The sequence below is a fragment of the Hydractinia symbiolongicarpus genome, chromosome 5 (genome assembly GCF_029227915.1).
Source record: "Hydractinia symbiolongicarpus strain clone_291-10 chromosome 5, HSymV2.1, whole genome shotgun sequence".
In the NCBI taxonomy this organism is placed as follows: Eukaryota; Metazoa; Cnidaria; class Hydrozoa; order Anthoathecata; family Hydractiniidae; genus Hydractinia; species Hydractinia symbiolongicarpus.
Genome location: NC_079879.1, coordinates 5,593,681 through 5,613,694, shown reverse-complemented (window position 1 = coordinate 5,613,694; position 20,014 = coordinate 5,593,681). Strand labels below are relative to the sequence as shown.

Sequence of the window (20,014 nt, the reverse complement as noted above, 5' to 3'; positions counted from 1 at the left end):
AGATTCCAGAAAGTCATACACATGTGCAAACTTTTGGTGTCATCAAACTTTTACCTTTTATTACAGGTAAGAGTTTGTACCTCTGATAGGAAGGTTGATTTCCCTCTGACTAACGGACTAAATAAAATAATATGAGTAATATTTAAAATATTGTTCAGCATTTGTTTACACACGGATTGTCACATAGAAACCATTGCTTTACCTTTTTATTCAAAACGTTAAAAAAATTGCATTGCAGACGAGCGAAAGGCAAGGCGTGCAAAATATAGTATGCGAGGAAAAAATCAGATTTCCTGATGAAGGAAATAAGAATTACTCCCTTTACAATTTTATGGTTAACGATTTCCTTCCAAGTAATTACAATAATTATGGTAACCACAAATGTGATTAGATGCAAAGCTATAAATAAAACTACTTGTTAACTACCATATATGGATGTATGTGGCTGCGGTTGAATATCAACGTGAGTTGTACATTTAAGAAGTATTTTCGAAAATTCAATCTATAAAGTGTTACTTTCATTTTTATCAATTTCAAGGAGGTTGCCTGCGCATGCGCAAAATTTGTTATTTAACAAAAAGAACAAAAACGCGCAACATAATTTCTCTAGCCCTGACTTGGAAGTGATAACAGTAAATGATTGACCGATTTAAAGGGTATTGGTGTCAGTTAAACGTTTGACTTAACGCACTATTCGAAGCGGTGTCGTAAACCTCGGAGCTTTAACAAAGGTCATTCTGAATTGTCTGAAGCGGTATTAAAGTTTATTCGCAGCAGTTCGAGAAAATGCTACTGCAAAGTGAGACTTCAGCGAAATTATCAGACGTTTTGTTATTTTGTGGCAACGCATATTGGGTAATAAATGCAACAGCCTAACGCATCAAAAAATTTCGTTCTTATCCAAAAATTACTGACATTGCATCGGTTGCATTCCCCCGCCTCTTGTCAACGTCGATTCCAACCAGTGCAACATCTTTCAGACTTAATTTCAGTTTCTTACGTTCTCCTTTTTGCTTGTTGTTTAAGCGTTCAAAAAGTTGATTCATCTCTTATGGAGCCTATTCTAGTAAGAGATTTTATGAAAAATCTATAACCTAAGAAGTCTCGAAATTGTTGCGAAGACTTCTTAGAAAATTGAAAATAAATAGTTATTTTCGGTTGAGCGTAACTTATTCCTTTACGAAATTTCCACACTTAATAAGCAAATAAAATAGTGACTGATGCAACCTATCCTTATCGAATTAATTTTTAGAGATTTTGCGGATTTCTGTGGAAACTCTAAATAACATTACAACCACTATGGTCTCTTATATATTCACGTGTTTAAATTTACACAACGTTATGTACATAAAAAATAATAATAAAAAACATTACGTCAGCTAAAGTCGCAGCAAATGATGAGAAGTTCCAAATAAACTTTCACAATGCTAACAGTTTGTATGTACACAATCCTAAGTATCGTACATATTAATATGACATTGTTGTGAGAATGAAACTATACGTTACAACTCTAAACTAACATAATACAAACATGTCTAAGATTCATACAAAATTAACTTTTACGTCTTAAAGTGCACAATATTTTGTTTTTTAATATTTAATTCAAATATAACCTATTTATTGCCAAAATACTAAATTCTTAAAAAGATCATTCAAAGCCCTGCCAGTCTGACGCAGCATCTGACGACACATCCAGCGCTTTGTGCAACAACTTCACACCAGATTTTAATGCCGGTGTACCCATGTGGTTTCCCATTAATTTGGAACGTATCTTAAGTGTAAATGTTTGCTCACTTTTGTTTTCAAACACGATTGCTTCATCCAGAAATCCGTCTTCGTTACATTTCACTTCCAAAGTGACATGGTGGCCACATTGATCTTCTAAAACAGAATGATTGAATGTTACTGTTGTTGTGCTTAAAATATTTGCATAAACATCACAGCAGGAGAGCATCTGTATCTTGATGATGTTTGAATCAGAATTATTTTTGGGGTCATGGAAGTATCCACTCGAATTTACCTTTTTTCACGAAAAATATTGTTTATAACAAAAGGCCAGCTATACCTTAAGTTAATTAATTTTCGTAAAGAATAGTTTTTTATCCACATTTATGAAAATTCGTCTAGGCAAAGATTTCTAAAAACTTTTCTGATATTACTGGATTTAGATTTATGAAAATAATTCTTCAGAAAAACCTTTAAACGGTTCATTTGCAAAATATATATTTTCCAACCTCGCAATAATAAGTCTTTGGGGAAAATGGTCAAATTAAGGCAGTTAAAAAAGACTATTTTACAACAAGTAGTAACTTGTAAAATTTGTTAAAGGAAAACTTATGAAACAAAGGAAAAACCTAGGAAAACTAAGTTTTTTCACAATAGCGTAACATGTTTTGTTTTGTGGAAAGAAAGAAGAGGGGAATGTGGTGAAGCCTTAAGTACATATAATAGATGGCAAATAGGTGACAAATAGTGGCACCGTAAATTAATGGTTATAGCTCTTGTGCTCTGTGCAGGAGACTGGGTTCGATTCCTCTTGACAGCGATTCAACATGGGCGAGTGAATGTTACCATGGTTAACCTAAGCCATGTGAGGGAAATTGGGGAGATGGCTCTATGTGTGGGCCGTTGGATGTTGCTGGGAGTTGTCTAGTAGAATGCGGGCCTTAATTGAGTCTGCTTAGCTCAAAACAAGCATTAAATACTCTAGGACTCTCCATCTAAGCAATGGCCCCTTCTGGAAATAATAGACAGGGTATATCCCTCGATATTAGTGAGGCTAGCCATGTAAAATATGCACATCTATCTATCTATCTTATAGAGCAGGTGTATGCCACAAATCGTTGAACACCCTTAACGCAAATTTATTTTAAACTTTTACTTTTTACATTTCGCTACGACCACCATCATGCAGCTATAAGTCCTTCGTTATTTTTATTTTTTAAATATACATGCTATTTTTTACTACATAATTGCTATATACCATCAAGTTCTAATATCAATAATATCAAATGGTCTACCCAAAAACAATAGGAACTTCCTTTCAAATTGTTAAAAAGTTGAGCTTTTTTAACCGGTTGAAACAGGTTTCAATGTAAGAAATTTGCTTTTAACTGTATGTTTACAAGATTTAATCAGTTAAAGCAACTTACAACTTAAAATTGAATCTCGAAGTTGAATTGTGTAAACGCTGCTTACTTTGTTTTTTTATTATGTTTCAACTGTTAGCTTCAATGCTTGTGTGTTGTTAAAAAATCTTCTCATAAAAGAGGGTTTTGCAACTAGAAAAAATATACACATACCAATAGGTCTTAATGACATAACTGTAACAGTTGGAGTCTGAAGTGGTGGTATAGCCAAGTTGCCCAGTTGATGTGGCATATCAAATGATACAATATAAGTGTGTAAAGCTTGTAACAAGCCTAAGTGTACTTCTCCACAGGATGGGTCATGTAACACACAGTGGACAGCATGGGGATCAAAAGAAACATTGTCGTTAAAGCGTATATGACTTCCTAAAAGAAAAAAGTATACATTTGGTGGTGCTTTGGAGGAATATTAATATATACATGTATAATATATACCTTGATTCTGTCCATGATTACTCATATTTATAAATTTCTAAATAAATATCACATATAATATAGACACATTTCCATTTTAACAGTTTGACACTGGATTGGTTCACATTACATATATATTGTTTGCTTAGTGTATTGCTATATGTAGTTTGGAAATATATATACATTGAAGGAAATGCGTATTTCTAGCCCTTCTAATTCAAAGTAATTTATATACTTGCATCCGGATTCAGGTTTCTTTTAAATTTTTTATCTATGCTTTCAGGACTTAGGAAGTAATTTTAGTTTTAGTTGCTTATTGATTTATATTGTGGTTTGTTTTATTTCTTTACACCATAAAATGGATAAGCAATAAAATGTTCAAGCAGACTAAACATGTTTAGAACTAAATAATTTTGAAAAAAAATCAAGGATAGCAGATACATTTTGACCTTGCTATACATGTTTCATGTGTCCTGGATGTGGATGTATTTTTAGTAATTTGTTGAGTTTTTTTAGGCAGATGTACTGACTACAAGAAAATGTAGACAGTAGTTTTCTCTTTATGTAAAAATATGCAAAGTATAGCTATAATTTTTCCTTGTCATATTACTTGTACACTTTTGTAAAGAATCAATTTTCTTGCAATGTGTATGCGCCTCCTATTACTCACTGAAAATAAATGCTCATAGTACTAGACTTAAGAGGAAGTTTTAAAGATTCTGAACAGACATCTTGAGATCTTGAGGAGGGGCACTGAGGAAACAATGTTGCAAAATGTGCTGCATCCAACCCAACTGTTCCTGCTCTGCAACTCTTAATATATTGATTCAATTCTCAATAGGAGCACTGTAACAAAAGAAATATTTATTTAAACAATTGTAAACTAGAACTGTTTGTCAACTTGTGCATGTATTCAGGGATTATTCCATTAGCTAGCCATGTAAAATATATGCACAATGAGAAAATTTAGGGTGTTTATCCCATCTTTTTGCAACATAGCTAGCTAGGTTTGCGTAGCTCAAAAAGAGCATTAAATACTCTAGGACTCTCCATCCAAGCCATGGCCCCTCCTGGAAATAATAGACAGGGTATATCCCTCAATATTTGTGAGGCTGGCCATGTTAAATATGCACATATATCATCTTTGCTTTGCAGTCATTTAATCCTATTGTTCAGGCCTTGTGCATGCTTTCTTTAAAAGATGGCAGCCACATTGGCTATGGTTCTACGTTTATGATGTTAAAGAGAAGAGGTCTTTTGACAAAGTAAATAGAGGAGGTACAGGCGGTAAATCAAGGCTTATGGAAGCACAACATAATATCTGATTTTGGCCAGCATACTAGTAGCACAAGCTAGTTAAGGAATCACTAAGTTGAAGTTCTGTGCTTTATTTTCTCTCCTCTCCTTTTGATGTTTTTAGTAAATTTTAGTATGTAGCTAGCTATTTGACAATGCTGACCTGACAAAACTTTTCTCAGTTGACAGTGGTTTTCTTTACTAGCTTTTGTTATTTTCCCATATGTATTTATAACGTGGTATAGATGACTTTCAGTGTGATGTGTGTTGTTTGTAATCCCCAGACCTCTTTTATTACATGCCTTAAAATATAGGCATTATTTTGCCACAAGCACAATAATGCAGGCGGTAAGCCATGGACCAGTCCATTCCACACTTTATTTTCAGGTAGCTAGAGGCATCTTTTGATCTTGAAATTAGAATATACAGTACAGTCCAGATGTAAGCGTACGCGTACGCTCAACTTGCAAAAATAATTGCTTTCATTAAAAAAACAATAGGATAGCAACTTCCTTTCAAATTGCGCGAAAATAATTGCTTCGTGTTAAAAACAAAAGCATAGCAAGAAACATTGTTTAAAAACAATACTCTGCGCGAGAATAAATTAAACGCAAAGGCCATTGAATTTTATTTTTTTTAACAACGAAACACAAGCTCTTACTTTCAAAATGCAATCTAAAAAACATTTCTATCGCCGTTTTTCGTTTTTAAACTTTTAAAATGTGATCTAAAAAAAAATTTCTATCGGCGTTTTCCGTTTTAAAACTTTTAAAATGCTATCTAAAAACATTTCTATCGCCGTTTTTCGTTTTATAAACTTTTAAAATGCGATCTAAAAAAACATTTCTATCGCCGTTTTTAAACTTTTAAAATGCGATCTAGAAAAACATTTCTATCGCTGTTTTTCGTTTTTAAAGTTTTAAAATGCAATCTAAAAAAACATTTCTATTAAAATTAAAGTTTCAATCTTTGTTAAAATATAATAATTTCTATCGCTTAAAAGCTTTATTTAACCCGCGCAACCAACAATGCCTTCTCGCTAGTTTATTTAGTTTACAGGCACAACATTTGTGTAATAAAAATATTAAACAATGGCTCTTCGTGTCACATTGATAGAGTTGATAACATTTGCAATTATGCTATTGGGAATAGTTATGTTAACGCTATTTAACAATAGCTACGCGCAGTTATAATAAGCTATTTTTTCTTCAATAATCTTTTGTTTATTACGCGCAAGTTAATGACTTACAAGACTCGCAAGATAATTAATAAGAACAAAAGACAAACAACTACTGCCTCCGAGAAAAAGGTGTGAAACTTGAGCGTATGCGTACGCTTACATCTGGACTGTACTGTAGCTTGCTGCATATAGTTTAGATTTAGATCATATATCAGTGAAAAGGTGCTAGTAGCCTCAGTTTTTAACCATAATTTCTGCATTTTTTGCCTGTGGATATTTCTGATTTTTTCCGCGCATTCCCAAAAGAGATGGGGCGCGAAAGAGAAAATGCCTGCATATAAAAGGATGAGTTCAGGCGACTTTTTGAATTAAATTGGCGGTTTTCCTCAGAAACCGCCCAAATCGCCTGGAGCCTTTCCGAAATGCAATTCTTCATAACATACCATGCTGTCGACAGTTGGAAGAAGGCGCTTTTTTTGGGCATGTCAAAAACGGCCGCACTCCTACGGCGTATGCGCTTATCGGCACCATTGTATGCCCAAGAATACAGTAAGAACGTAAAACTTTGAAACTCATTTATAGCTAGCTATAGCTTTATATCATGAAAAATAAAAATTACTAACTTACTTACCTATTGTCTCTGTTTGCCATGTCTTATATAAAACAGAGAAAAGGGACGGACAAGAGATGCGTTTAGACCAGCCTCATTCCCTCAGAGCCTGTTCGACATGCCTTAATATTCAGAGGAAGAACTCAGGATAGTTACCGATGCAGGATAATTATACAGCACATACAGTATAATTAGCTGCTTATAGTGCTAGTTTATTGTAGAGATCTTTTTTGCTTAAATTCCACAATTTTCTTCGATATCGATCATAGCCACCTATCTAGTTTCACCATGTTATGATTCAATAAAAAACAAAACTGATACTGGCTAATTAGCTGTATATAAAAAAGCGAATTTTTTAACACTACTTGGCCTCAGCATCATCATAACAAATATGGCAGCTTTTACCACATAATTAGCTGTATATGGTATAATTAACTGTTTCAATTTATACTGCTTTTGAAACAACAATGCACTACCTTAAGGTTATGGAAATACATTAAAAGACTCAACATCAAAGTAAAATGTGGTAATTTAAGCAAATAATATATATATACGGTATAATTTTCCTGTATCAGGTAACTTTCTTGTTACAGGCTTACCAGTTTTCCCTGATGTCAAAAACTTCCTTGAGTGTTGTACAAAAGGTATTTGTTTTCAGTGAGGAAAAATAGACATTGCTTGAAAATTTACCTGTCCATTTTAACATTTTGAACTCTGCTCATTAGCCTTCAGAATGTGTTCGAATGAAAAATAGGGGTAAGATGATAAAAATTTAGCAATGTTACTTATTCCAACCCTGATCATTACTTTTTTACTGTATTATTAACAAAATTAAACTGCTTCACATGTCATGCCAAAATGTGTTGTCCCCATTACGTAACCTACCTATCATTTTTTTTTAAAAAAAATATGACATAAACCTTTTTTATGTATTTGTTCAAATTGAGTTAAAAGCAAATTATTAAGGAAACATAGTCCTTTTAAATGTAGCTGTGTTTTCCAAAGTGACTACTTTCTCTCCAATTGATTACCCACATTCATAAATATGAGTAATATTTAAAATATTGTTCAGCATTTGTTTACACACGGATTGTCACATAGAAACCATTGCTTTACCTTTTTATTCAAAACGTTAAAAAAATTGCATTGCAGACGAGCGAAAGGCAAGGCGTGCAAAATATAGTATGCGAGGAAAAAATCAGATTTCCTGATGAAGGAAATAAGAATTACTCCCTTTACAATTTTATGGTTAACGATTTCCTTCCAAGTAATTACAATAATTATGGTAACCACAAATGTGATTAGATGCAAAGCTATAAATAAAACTACTTGTTAACTACCATATATGGATGTATGTGGCTGCGGTTGAATATCAACGTGAGTTGTACATTTAAGAAGTATTTTCGAAAATTCAATCTATAAAGTGTTACTTTCATTTTTATCAATTTCAAGGAGGTTGCCTGCGCATGCGCAAAATTTGTTATTTAACAAAAAGAACAAAAACGCGCAACATAATTTCTCTAGCCCTGACTTGGAAGTGATAACAGTAAATGATTGACCGATTTAAAGGGTATTGGTGTCAGTTAAACGTTTGACTTAACGCACTATTCGAAGCGGTGTCGTAAACCTCGGAGCTTTAACAAAGGTCATTCTGAATTGTCTGAAGCGGTATTAAAGTTTATTCGCAGCAGTTCGAGAAAATGCTACTGCAAAGTGAGACTTCAGCGAAATTATCAGACGTTTTGTTATTTTGTGGCAACGCATATTGGGTAATAAATGCAACAGCCTAACGCATCAAAAAATTTCGTTCTTATCCAAAAATTACTGACATTGCATCGGTTGCATTCCCCCGCCTCTTGTCAACGTCGATTCCAACCAGTGCAACATCTTTCAGACTTAATTTCAGTTTCTTACGTTCTCCTTTTTGCTTGTTGTTTAAGCGTTCAAAAAGTTGATTCATCTCTTATGGAGCCTATTCTAGTAAGAGATTTTATGAAAAATCTATAACCTAAGAAGTCTCGAAATTGTTGCGAAGACTTCTTAGAAAATTGAAAATAAATAGTTATTTTCGGTTGAGCGTAACTTATTCCTTTACGAAATTTCCACACTTAATAAGCAAATAAAATAGTGACTGATGCAACCTATCCTTATCGAATTAATTTTTAGAGATTTTGCGGATTTCTGTGGAAACTCTAAATAACATTACAACCACTATGGTCTCTTATATATTCACGTGTTTAAATTTACACAACGTTATGTACATAAAAAATAATAATAAAAAACATTACGTCAGCTAAAGTCGCAGCAAATGATGAGAAGTTCCAAATAAACTTTCACAATGCTAACAGTTTGTATGTACACAATCCTAAGTATCGTACATATTAATATGACATTGTTGTGAGAATGAAACTATACGTTACAACTCTAAACTAACATAATACAAACATGTCTAAGATTCATACAAAATTAACTTTTACGTCTTAAAGTGCACAATATTTTGTTTTTTAATATTTAATTCAAATATAACCTATTTATTGCCAAAATACTAAATTCTTAAAAAGATCATTCAAAGCCCTGCCAGTCTGACGCAGCATCTGACGACACATCCAGCGCTTTGTGCAACAACTTCACACCAGATTTTAATGCCGGTGTACCCATGTGGTTTCCCATTAATTTGGAACGTATCTTAAGTGTAAATGTTTGCTCACTTTTGTTTTCAAACACGATTGCTTCATCCAGAAATCCGTCTTCGTTACATTTCACTTCCAAAGTGACATGGTGGCCACATTGATCTTCTAAAACAGAATGATTGAATGTTACTGTTGTTGTGCTTAAAATATTTGCATAAACATCACAGCAGGAGAGCATCTGTATCTTGATGATGTTTGAATCAGAATTATTTTTGGGGTCATGGAAGTATCCACTCGAATTTACCTTTTTTCACGAAAAATATTGTTTATAACAAAAGGCCAGCTATACCTTAAGTTAATTAATTTTCGTAAAGAATAGTTTTTTATCCACATTTATGAAAATTCGTCTAGGCAAAGATTTCTAAAAACTTTTCTGATATTACTGGATTTAGATTTATGAAAATAATTCTTCAGAAAAACCTTTAAACGGTTCATTTGCAAAATATATATTTTCCAACCTCGCAATAATAAGTCTTTGGGGAAAATGGTCAAATTAAGGCAGTTAAAAAAGACTATTTTACAACAAGTAGTAACTTGTAAAATTTGTTAAAGGAAAACTTATGAAACAAAGGAAAAACCTAGGAAAACTAAGTTTTTTCACAATAGCGTAACATGTTTTGTTTTGTGGAAAGAAAGAAGAGGGGAATGTGGTGAAGCCTTAAGTACATATAATAGATGGCAAATAGGTGACAAATAGTGGCACCGTAAATTAATGGTTATAGCTCTTGTGCTCTGTGCAGGAGACTGGGTTCGATTCCTCTTGACAGCGATTCAACATGGGCGAGTGAATGTTACCATGGTTAACCTAAGCCATGTGAGGGAAATTGGGGAGATGGCTCTATGTGTGGGCCGTTGGATGTTGCTGGGAGTTGTCTAGTAGAATGCGGGCCTTAATTGAGTCTGCTTAGCTCAAAACAAGCATTAAATACTCTAGGACTCTCCATCTAAGCAATGGCCCCTTCTGGAAATAATAGACAGGGTATATCCCTCGATATTAGTGAGGCTAGCCATGTAAAATATGCACATCTATCTATCTATCTTATAGAGCAGGTGTATGCCACAAATCGTTGAACACCCTTAACGCAAATTTATTTTAAACTTTTACTTTTTACATTTCGCTACGACCACCATCATGCAGCTATAAGTCCTTCGTTATTTTTATTTTTTAAATATACATGCTATTTTTTACTACATAATTGCTATATACCATCAAGTTCTAATATCAATAATATCAAATGGTCTACCCAAAAACAATAGGAACTTCCTTTCAAATTGTTAAAAAGTTGAGCTTTTTTAACCGGTTGAAACAGGTTTCAATGTAAGAAATTTGCTTTTAACTGTATGTTTACAAGATTTAATCAGTTAAAGCAACTTACAACTTAAAATTGAATCTCGAAGTTGAATTGTGTAAACGCTGCTTACTTTGTTTTTTTATTATGTTTCAACTGTTAGCTTCAATGCTTGTGTGTTGTTAAAAAATCTTCTCATAAAAGAGGGTTTTGCAACTAGAAAAAATATACACATACCAATAGGTCTTAATGACATAACTGTAACAGTTGGAGTCTGAAGTGGTGGTATAGCCAAGTTGCCCAGTTGATGTGGCATATCAAATGATACAATATAAGTGTGTAAAGCTTGTAACAAGCCTAAGTGTACTTCTCCACAGGATGGGTCATGTAACACACAGTGGACAGCATGGGGATCAAAAGAAACATTGTCGTTAAAGCGTATATGACTTCCTAAAAGAAAAAAGTATACATTTGGTGGTGCTTTGGAGGAATATTAATATATACATGTATAATATATACCTTGATTCTGTCCATGATTACTCATATTTATAAATTTCTAAATAAATATCACATATAATATAGACACATTTCCATTTTAACAGTTTGACACTGGATTGGTTCACATTACATATATATTGTTTGCTTAGTGTATTGCTATATGTAGTTTGGAAATATATATACATTGAAGGAAATGCGTATTTCTAGCCCTTCTAATTCAAAGTAATTTATATACTTGCATCCGGATTCAGGTTTCTTTTAAATTTTTTATCTATGCTTTCAGGACTTAGGAAGTAATTTTAGTTTTAGTTGCTTATTGATTTATATTGTGGTTTGTTTTATTTCTTTACACCATAAAATGGATAAGCAATAAAATGTTCAAGCAGACTAAACATGTTTAGAACTAAATAATTTTGAAAAAAAATCAAGGATAGCAGATACATTTTGACCTTGCTATACATGTTTCATGTGTCCTGGATGTGGATGTATTTTTAGTAATTTGTTGAGTTTTTTTAGGCAGATGTACTGACTACAAGAAAATGTAGACAGTAGTTTTCTCTTTATGTAAAAATATGCAAAGTATAGCTATAATTTTTCCTTGTCATATTACTTGTACACTTTTGTAAAGAATCAATTTTCTTGCAATGTGTATGCGCCTCCTATTACTCACTGAAAATAAATGCTCATAGTACTAGACTTAAGAGGAAGTTTTAAAGATTCTGAACAGACATCTTGAGATCTTGAGGAGGGGCACTGAGGAAACAATGTTGCAAAATGTGCTGCATCCAACCCAACTGTTCCTGCTCTGCAACTCTTAATATATTGATTCAATTCTCAATAGGAGCACTGTAACAAAAGAAATATTTATTTAAACAATTGTAAACTAGAACTGTTTGTCAACTTGTGCATGTATTCAGGGATTATTCCATTAGCTAGCCATGTAAAATATATGCACAATGAGAAAATTTAGGGTGTTTATCCCATCTTTTTGCAACATAGCTAGCTAGGTTTGCGTAGCTCAAAAAGAGCATTAAATACTCTAGGACTCTCCATCCAAGCCATGGCCCCTCCTGGAAATAATAGACAGGGTATATCCCTCAATATTTGTGAGGCTGGCCATGTTAAATATGCACATATATCATCTTTGCTTTGCAGTCATTTAATCCTATTGTTCAGGCCTTGTGCATGCTTTCTTTAAAAGATGGCAGCCACATTGGCTATGGTTCTACGTTTATGATGTTAAAGAGAAGAGGTCTTTTGACAAAGTAAATAGAGGAGGTACAGGCGGTAAATCAAGGCTTATGGAAGCACAACATAATATCTGATTTTGGCCAGCATACTAGTAGCACAAGCTAGTTAAGGAATCACTAAGTTGAAGTTCTGTGCTTTATTTTCTCTCCTCTCCTTTTGATGTTTTTAGTAAATTTTAGTATGTAGCTAGCTATTTGACAATGCTGACCTGACAAAACTTTTCTCAGTTGACAGTGGTTTTCTTTACTAGCTTTTGTTATTTTCCCATATGTATTTATAACGTGGTATAGATGACTTTCAGTGTGATGTGTGTTGTTTGTAATCCCCAGACCTCTTTTATTACATGCCTTAAAATATAGGCATTATTTTGCCACAAGCACAATAATGCAGGCGGTAAGCCATGGACCAGTCCATTCCACACTTTATTTTCAGGTAGCTAGAGGCATCTTTTGATCTTGAAATTAGAATATACAGTACAGTCCAGATGTAAGCGTACGCGTACGCTCAACTTGCAAAAATAATTGCTTTCATTAAAAAAACAATAGGATAGCAACTTCCTTTCAAATTGCGCGAAAATAATTGCTTCGTGTTAAAAACAAAAGCATAGCAAGAAACATTGTTTAAAAACAATACTCTGCGCGAGAATAAATTAAACGCAAAGGCCATTGAATTTTATTTTTTTTAACAACGAAACACAAGCTCTTACTTTCAAAATGCAATCTAAAAAACATTTCTATCGCCGTTTTTCGTTTTTAAACTTTTAAAATGTGATCTAAAAAAAAATTTCTATCGGCGTTTTCCGTTTTAAAACTTTTAAAATGCTATCTAAAAACATTTCTATCGCCGTTTTTCGTTTTATAAACTTTTAAAATGCGATCTAAAAAAACATTTCTATCGCCGTTTTTAAACTTTTAAAATGCGATCTAGAAAAACATTTCTATCGCTGTTTTTCGTTTTTAAAGTTTTAAAATGCAATCTAAAAAAACATTTCTATTAAAATTAAAGTTTCAATCTTTGTTAAAATATAATAATTTCTATCGCTTAAAAGCTTTATTTAACCCGCGCAACCAACAATGCCTTCTCGCTAGTTTATTTAGTTTACAGGCACAACATTTGTGTAATAAAAATATTAAACAATGGCTCTTCGTGTCACATTGATAGAGTTGATAACATTTGCAATTATGCTATTGGGAATAGTTATGTTAACACTATTTAACAATAGCTACGCGCAGTTATAATAAGCTATTTTTTCTTCAATAATCTTTTGTTTATTACGCGCAAGTTAATGACTTACAAGACTCGCAAGATAATTAATAAGAACAAAAGACAAACAACTACTGCCTCCGAGAAAAAGGTGTGAAACTTGAGCGTATGCGTACGCTTACATCTGGACTGTACTGTAGCTTGCTGCATATAGTTTAGATTTAGATCATATATCAGTGAAAAGGTGCTAGTAGCCTCAGTTTTTAACCATAATTTCTGCATTTTTTGCCTGTGGATATTTCTGATTTTTTCCGCGCATTCCCAAAAGAGATGGGGCGCGAAAGAGAAAATGCCTGCATATAAAAGGATGAGTTCAGGCGACTTTTTGAATTAAATTGGCGGTTTTCCTCAGAAACCGCCCAAATCGCCTGGAGCCTTTCCGAAATGCAATTCTTCATAACATACCATGCTGTCGACAGTTGGAAGAAGGCGCTTTTTTTGGGCATGTCAAAAACGGCCGCACTCCTACGGCGTATGCGCTTATCGGCACCATTGTATGCCCAAGAATACAGTAAGAACGTAAAACTTTGAAACTCATTTATAGCTAGCTATAGCTTTATATCATGAAAAATAAAAATTACTAACTTACTTACCTATTGTCTCTGTTTGCCATGTCTTATATAAAACAGAGAAAAGGGACGGACAAGAGATGCGTTTAGACCAGCCTCATTCCCTCAGAGCCTGTTCGACATGCCTTAATATTCAGAGGAAGAACTCAGGATAGTTACCGATGCAGGATAATTATACAGCACATACAGTATAATTAGCTGCTTATAGTGCTAGTTTATTGTAGAGATCTTTTTTGCTTAAATTCCACAATTTTCTTCGATATCGATCATAGCCACCTATCTAGTTTCACCATGTTATGATTCAATAAAAAACAAAACTGATACTGGCTAATTAGCTGTATATAAAAAAGCGAATTTTTTAACACTACTTGGCCTCAGCATCATCATAACAAATATGGCAGCTTTTACCACATAATTAGCTGTATATGGTATAATTAACTGTTTCAATTTATACTGCTTTTGAAACAACAATGCACTACCTTAAGGTTATGGAAATACATTAAAAGACTCAACATCAAAGTAAAATGTGGTAATTTAAGCAAATAATATATATATACGGTATAATTTTCCTGTATCAGGTAACTTTCTTGTTACAGGCTTACCAGTTTTCCCTGATGTCAAAAACTTCCTTGAGTGTTGTACAAAAGGTATTTGTTTTCAGTGAGGAAAAATAGACATTGCTTGAAAATTTACCTGTCCATTTTAACATTTTGAACTCTGCTCATTAGCCTTCAGAATGTGTTCGAATGAAAAATAGGGGTAAGATGATAAAAATTTAGCAATGTTACTTATTCCAACCCTGATCATTACTTTTTTACTGTATTATTAACAAAATTAAACTGCTTCACATGTCATGCCAAAATGTGTTGTCCCCATTACGTAACCTACCTATCATTTTTTTTTAAAAAAAATATGACATAAACCTTTTTTATGTATTTGTTCAAATTGAGTTAAAAGCAAATTATTAAGGAAACATAGTCCTTTTAAATGTAGCTGTGTTTTCCAAAGTGACTACTTTCTCTCCAATTGATTACCCAACATATAAAACACCAAAATTGAATGTTTAAATATTCCATGAAGGCAATGCATTTCATTCTTTATACTTTTCAAAATGATCTGAATGTGTTCACCATAGAATTGAGGTTTGCATACGAATTGATTTGAGTTGTGATTGCATTGAGTTTGATCAAAGAAAATGAATTAAGGTCTGAAAGTAACAGTTAGGAAATTCCAGCCGTTACCAATACTGGAAAAAAATCAACTATATATATATATATATATATATATATATATATATATATATATATATATATATATATATATATATATATATATATATATATATATATATATATATATATATATATATATATATATATATATATATATATATATATATATATATATATTTAGCTTTTCTATGTAGGTTAATATATATACAGTCTACAATTTTACTTTGTAATTCTGCAAAGACATGCAACATGACGAGGTAGGAAAATCATTTTTTGTGTAAATGATATTTTAAACCTTTCATGAGCCAGAATTTTTGAAATTTTAAAGAAAAAATTGTTTTAGATATTCTTCTTAACAACTGTCTTTTAAGGTATTTTAAATACCGTTGGGAAGCTTTTCCTATACATGGAAACAAGGAAATGGACTCCACCCTCCACAACACCTACATGGGTTCATAGTGTTAAAGAATAATAATAAAAAAATGTATACTGCTTGTAGTAGTTACTATTTCATAAAATTTGTCCTAATTAGTTATACAGGATGTTTTTTAAATAATATTTGTAGGTTTTCTTAGTCAGAAAATCTTTATTTATCATCTCTATAAAAATACAAAGATTTGATGAAAGTACATGCTTCAGGAAAAAAAGGAAGCTCCAAAAATGATGTCCCAATATGCCTTAGGTTATTTAAAAGCACTTGTGCATATTTAGAGGTTATTTTAACTTGAAAAAACCCATGTATAAGTATATCGTTAGTGACAATAAAGCTGTGATTATTGGCTTCTTTTTAGGTAATTTGGCAACTAATTAATCGAGGATTTTGCTCGTTTAAAATAAAGTAAGAAAAACTTTTGGTTTTAAAATTACTATTTATTATTGGTCGGCAGAGATTACTAATTTTTTTTATGGTCAATAGAACCGAACAGAAAGCGTTATGTAGAAACGAATATAATTTAACTGGATTATGTAACCGACAATCATGCCCACTCGCAAACAGCAGATATGCGACAATTAAAGAAATTGATGGTAAGTAATAATTTTAATATGTTGTGTATATGCTTAAATGATGTTTAGATGCATTGCTTGTTCATTAATGGACATTTCCACGAGAATTAGAATAAATTGATGCACTGTCATTACAAACACCAGTCTGGTTTAAATTCACATGCATATGGTATTAATATTTCATTCTTGTCTGCGTTACTGTCATTTTTAGGTGTATGTTATCTCTATATGAAAACAATAGAACGTGCTCACAGTCCAGCAAAATTATGGGAGAGAATTAAATTGAATAGAAATTATGAGAAAGCTCTAGAACAAATTGATAGACATTTAATTTACTGGCCAAACTACATCATACATAAATGTAAACAGAGATTTACTCGTATCACACAGTACTTAATTCGAATGAGAAAACTAAAGCTTAAAACACAGTAAGTTGGGTTATTTATTTGTCAGCTACCAATCCGTGTATGATATTGTGGTATGCTATCTGCCAATCTATCTTTACTCATTCTTCTCCAAAGTTTGTGGACAGCCATAAGAGCTGGCCTGAAACAAATATATCACATAGGGATGTAGTCTTATAATATACTACTTTTTTCAGGAAAAAATTGGTGACTGTTAATAAAAAAATTGAACGCAGAGAAAAAGGAAGAGAGGTAAATGGTTTTAGTTTTGTGTTTGTGTTGAGAATGCCATGTTTGATTGTTCTATGTTGTTACTCATTTTTGTTTAGGCGAAAGCGCTTGTAGCTGCGCAAATTGAAAAAAATATTGAAAAAGAATTGCTGGAAAGGTTAAAGAAAGGAACAGTAAGGAATAACGATTTATATAATATAGTACAGCCACTTCATAGAATGGAGCTGCAATTTAAATAACCATTATATGGGAAAACCTTTACTACTACACAGAGTTCAAGTTACCAAGCGCATTAAAATTTAAGACTACGACGATAGAGGGGTTTAATTTGCAAAAGTGTCTGAAACATTCGTTGTGATTTTTTAGTATGGGGATATCTACAACTTTCCAGAAACAGCTTTCGATAAAGTTTTAGAAGACCAAGAAATTGAATCTGATCATGGTGAGGACGAGGAGGAAGAGGTTTGTGTTGTTATAAATTTTAAATTGTTATTTTTTAGTTTTTTAAAGTTGTGAAATGTATGGGTCGACAGTTGACTTTTATAGAATTACTTTGTTTGTTTTTTTGTTATATACTTATGATATGGTTCTAAAGCAACCCTTTCTACAGTTTCTCTCAAATACTTTATATTTTATATTATTTTTGTGTTAAATTTCCTTTTAATACTTGATCCAATTTAGGATGTTCAAAAAAGTCGAAATTATGTATCTTTGGGATAACTATTATCCATCTCCATGTATTTGGTGGTGTGTTGATATACTGAAGCAGTGTTCAATGCTCTGTTTTTTTTTTTTTTTGCTTTGCAACAATTTCTCTGATAACTATTTATCTTATTCTGTTTTAAACTCCTTATTGCTATTTTCTGCCTGTACCACTTTTTTTGTACTTATCAGAATCAGAAAAATACGCACCGTACGTCATATTTGTGTTTCAAAACATATATTGTTTTGTTCGTATGAAGATATGGACACCAGTCGTGCAAGTTAAAGTTTAACTTTAACGTCAACATTTTTGTCACGACAGATAGTCCACACGGCTATTTGAGACAAAGTCTTGAAAGGGGGCGTTTGTTGGAATAAAGTTTTAAAGGAGGCGTTTAATCGAGGGGTTTGGGAACGTTATTTTAAGAATTAGAGTATTTGTATTTGCTTATGATTTTGTTATAGAACGAGCTAGAAGAACCAGAAGAATCCGAGGTCTGTTTATTCATTTCTTAGAAGTAGCACGGATAAATAAGTGCTTCCATTTTAATTTTGTCTCTATGGCTACCTTTGGTTGATTGATTGATTGATTTCTTAAATATTGTGAGTCCTTGCAATTTTTTTATTTACTCCAACTAGGAGGAAGATGTACCCGAATTTGTTGAAGATGACGAACTTGAGGAGAGCGAAAGTGATATGGAGGTATGAGTACATCTATTTTTCTGGATTCTTTTAGTTTCTTATCAATCTATATTATTGAACAAATGAGTTTACCGTCCCCGTCTGTATATTCCAACGGCTGCTTAAAGATGAAGTACGATGGTCTTTTTTTCAGGATTACGAATATTCCACGGAAGAAAGCGATAAAGAGGAAGTTCAAAAAGACACTCCATCTTCGAGCAAGAGAAGGAAAAAGATTGAGATAGAATACGAGCATGAAGTGGAACCGAAAAAGAAACTAAAAGCCATAAACTGAGTCCATTGAGATTATATATATCAGGCTTTATTTCAAATTATAACCAAAAGTTTTTTAAGAGAGATGAATCAAAATTATGTTTGCATGTCGCTAAAGAGAACTTTGTTACTTTTTCATAGCTTTCAAATTATTCGAATTGGAAAGACTTGCAGTGCGTCATAAAGTGTTTGGTAAACTAGGAATATTTCGGTTATAAACAGTCGGTGAGAGAGTAATGTGTGAATTGTTGAGTATTTTTATCTGGTTTTATCGAATTACATAAAACGCTACAAAATGTTAAGTTTTCTCTCTTTGTTTTTTACGCACAGCCAGAAGTGTTTGTCAAGCAAGGATATGGTCGAAACTAATTGACGATTATTTACTAGTTCAAATAAAAAAATAAAACAAACCCGATTATTTCGAAAATATTTTATGAAAAAAATATTATTTGTACATATAATCTTCCTTTCTTTCAACCGTCACCAATTACGAATCATGATTCACCATCTAAAAGTAGAGAAATGTGTTTATACCAGTTGCAGTTGCACAAAATCCTCGTTATCAGACTTTTTGTCACTTCAAAATCTCTTTACGTAGGACCGACAATGGTTAGGTCGAAGTTATCTTCGAGTTTTTTGCAATTTTATCACAAACATCTGCACTTTTTAAAAACTTACATAACTTAAGGAGGCTTTTCTTAATTCATCTATGGTTGAAATATTTAAAATGGTCATTCCTTTTAAAGAAAAGAATGGCGTACCACATTTTCCATGTTTCACCACGTGAAGTTCTGTTTTCGATTCACAAGCAGCGAGCTCCATCAAACATATATTGTCGTAACTCTGGCCATTGGAGGCGCAGACGAGCTCGTAGTTGAATGGACAGCCTCTGGAACATTTTTCGTCGCTGCGTCCTGCAATTATAAATGTGAAAAAGAATCTTCTTGTTCTGTTTATTTTCGTGGGTTTTCAAAAGGGTTAAAGTTTGATAAAGTTTGATGTATTAAGGCTTGTTCAAAACTACAACTTGATTGTTGTAAAACGCACTGCGAAAGAAAGCAGACGCGTGATTTGAAAACAATTGTAGTGAAAAATTAGTTTCTCCTTACCTATGGCAAAGCCAGCAAGAGAAAAAAAGATACAAAACAGATATATTTTCTTCATGTCGAATACAGAATCGCGTTTGAGAAGTTTGATAAAACACTTCATTATATTCCAACAAAACAATTTTTCACTGTTTATTGTTGTTTACATAATTTTTAAGAAGTTTTTTTTAA

At 32.6% G+C, this 20,014-nt stretch overlaps 4 protein-coding genes across 5 annotated transcripts; 1 reads left to right on the top strand and 3 right to left on the bottom strand.

Moving 5' to 3' along the window:
• Positions 1-1,298: 1,298 nt before the first annotated feature.
• Positions 1,299-3,821, bottom strand: LOC130644379 (uncharacterized). Its single transcript, XM_057449963.1, has 3 exons — positions 3,585-3,821; positions 3,303-3,515; positions 1,299-1,881 (listed from the first exon to the last, which is right to left on the bottom strand). Exons 1-3 carry the CDS (start codon positions 3,607-3,609, stop codon positions 1,649-1,651), a joined length of 471 nt encoding a protein of 156 aa, XP_057305946.1. The 5' UTR covers positions 3,610-3,821; the 3' UTR covers positions 1,299-1,648.
• A 5,040-nt stretch (positions 3,822-8,861) lies between these two features.
• On the bottom strand, positions 8,862-11,381 carry LOC130644380 (uncharacterized). Its single transcript, XM_057449964.1, has 3 exons — positions 11,148-11,381; positions 10,866-11,078; positions 8,862-9,444 (listed from the first exon to the last, which is right to left on the bottom strand). The coding sequence occupies exons 1-3, from the start codon at positions 11,170-11,172 to the stop codon at positions 9,212-9,214; spliced, it is 471 nt and encodes a 156-aa protein (XP_057305947.1). The 5' UTR covers positions 11,173-11,381; the 3' UTR covers positions 8,862-9,211.
• Positions 11,382-15,612: 4,231 nt separating this feature from the next.
• Positions 15,613-19,033, top strand: LOC130644375 (protein MAK16 homolog). The gene is made up of 10 exons (XM_057449959.1): positions 15,613-15,698; positions 16,233-16,279; positions 16,358-16,467; positions 16,658-16,874; positions 17,048-17,102; positions 17,180-17,254; positions 17,448-17,543; positions 18,249-18,278; positions 18,423-18,485; positions 18,619-19,033. Exons 1-10 carry the CDS (start codon positions 15,684-15,686, stop codon positions 18,757-18,759), a joined length of 849 nt encoding a protein of 282 aa, XP_057305942.1. The 5' UTR covers positions 15,613-15,683; the 3' UTR covers positions 18,760-19,033.
• Positions 19,034-19,152: 119 nt separating this feature from the next.
• Positions 19,153-20,014, bottom strand: LOC130644376 (turripeptide Pal9.2-like). 2 transcript variants are annotated; one of them, XM_057449960.1, is made up of 3 exons: positions 19,847-20,014; positions 19,416-19,651; positions 19,153-19,245 (listed from the first exon to the last, which is right to left on the bottom strand). In XM_057449960.1, exons 1-3 carry the CDS (start codon positions 19,944-19,946, stop codon positions 19,225-19,227), a joined length of 357 nt encoding a protein of 118 aa, XP_057305943.1. In that variant the 5' UTR covers positions 19,947-20,014; the 3' UTR covers positions 19,153-19,224. The 2 variants fall into 2 exon arrangements, with proteins under 2 accessions (XP_057305943.1, XP_057305944.1); XM_057449961.1 differs by having other exon boundaries at positions 19,499-19,651; positions 19,847-20,007.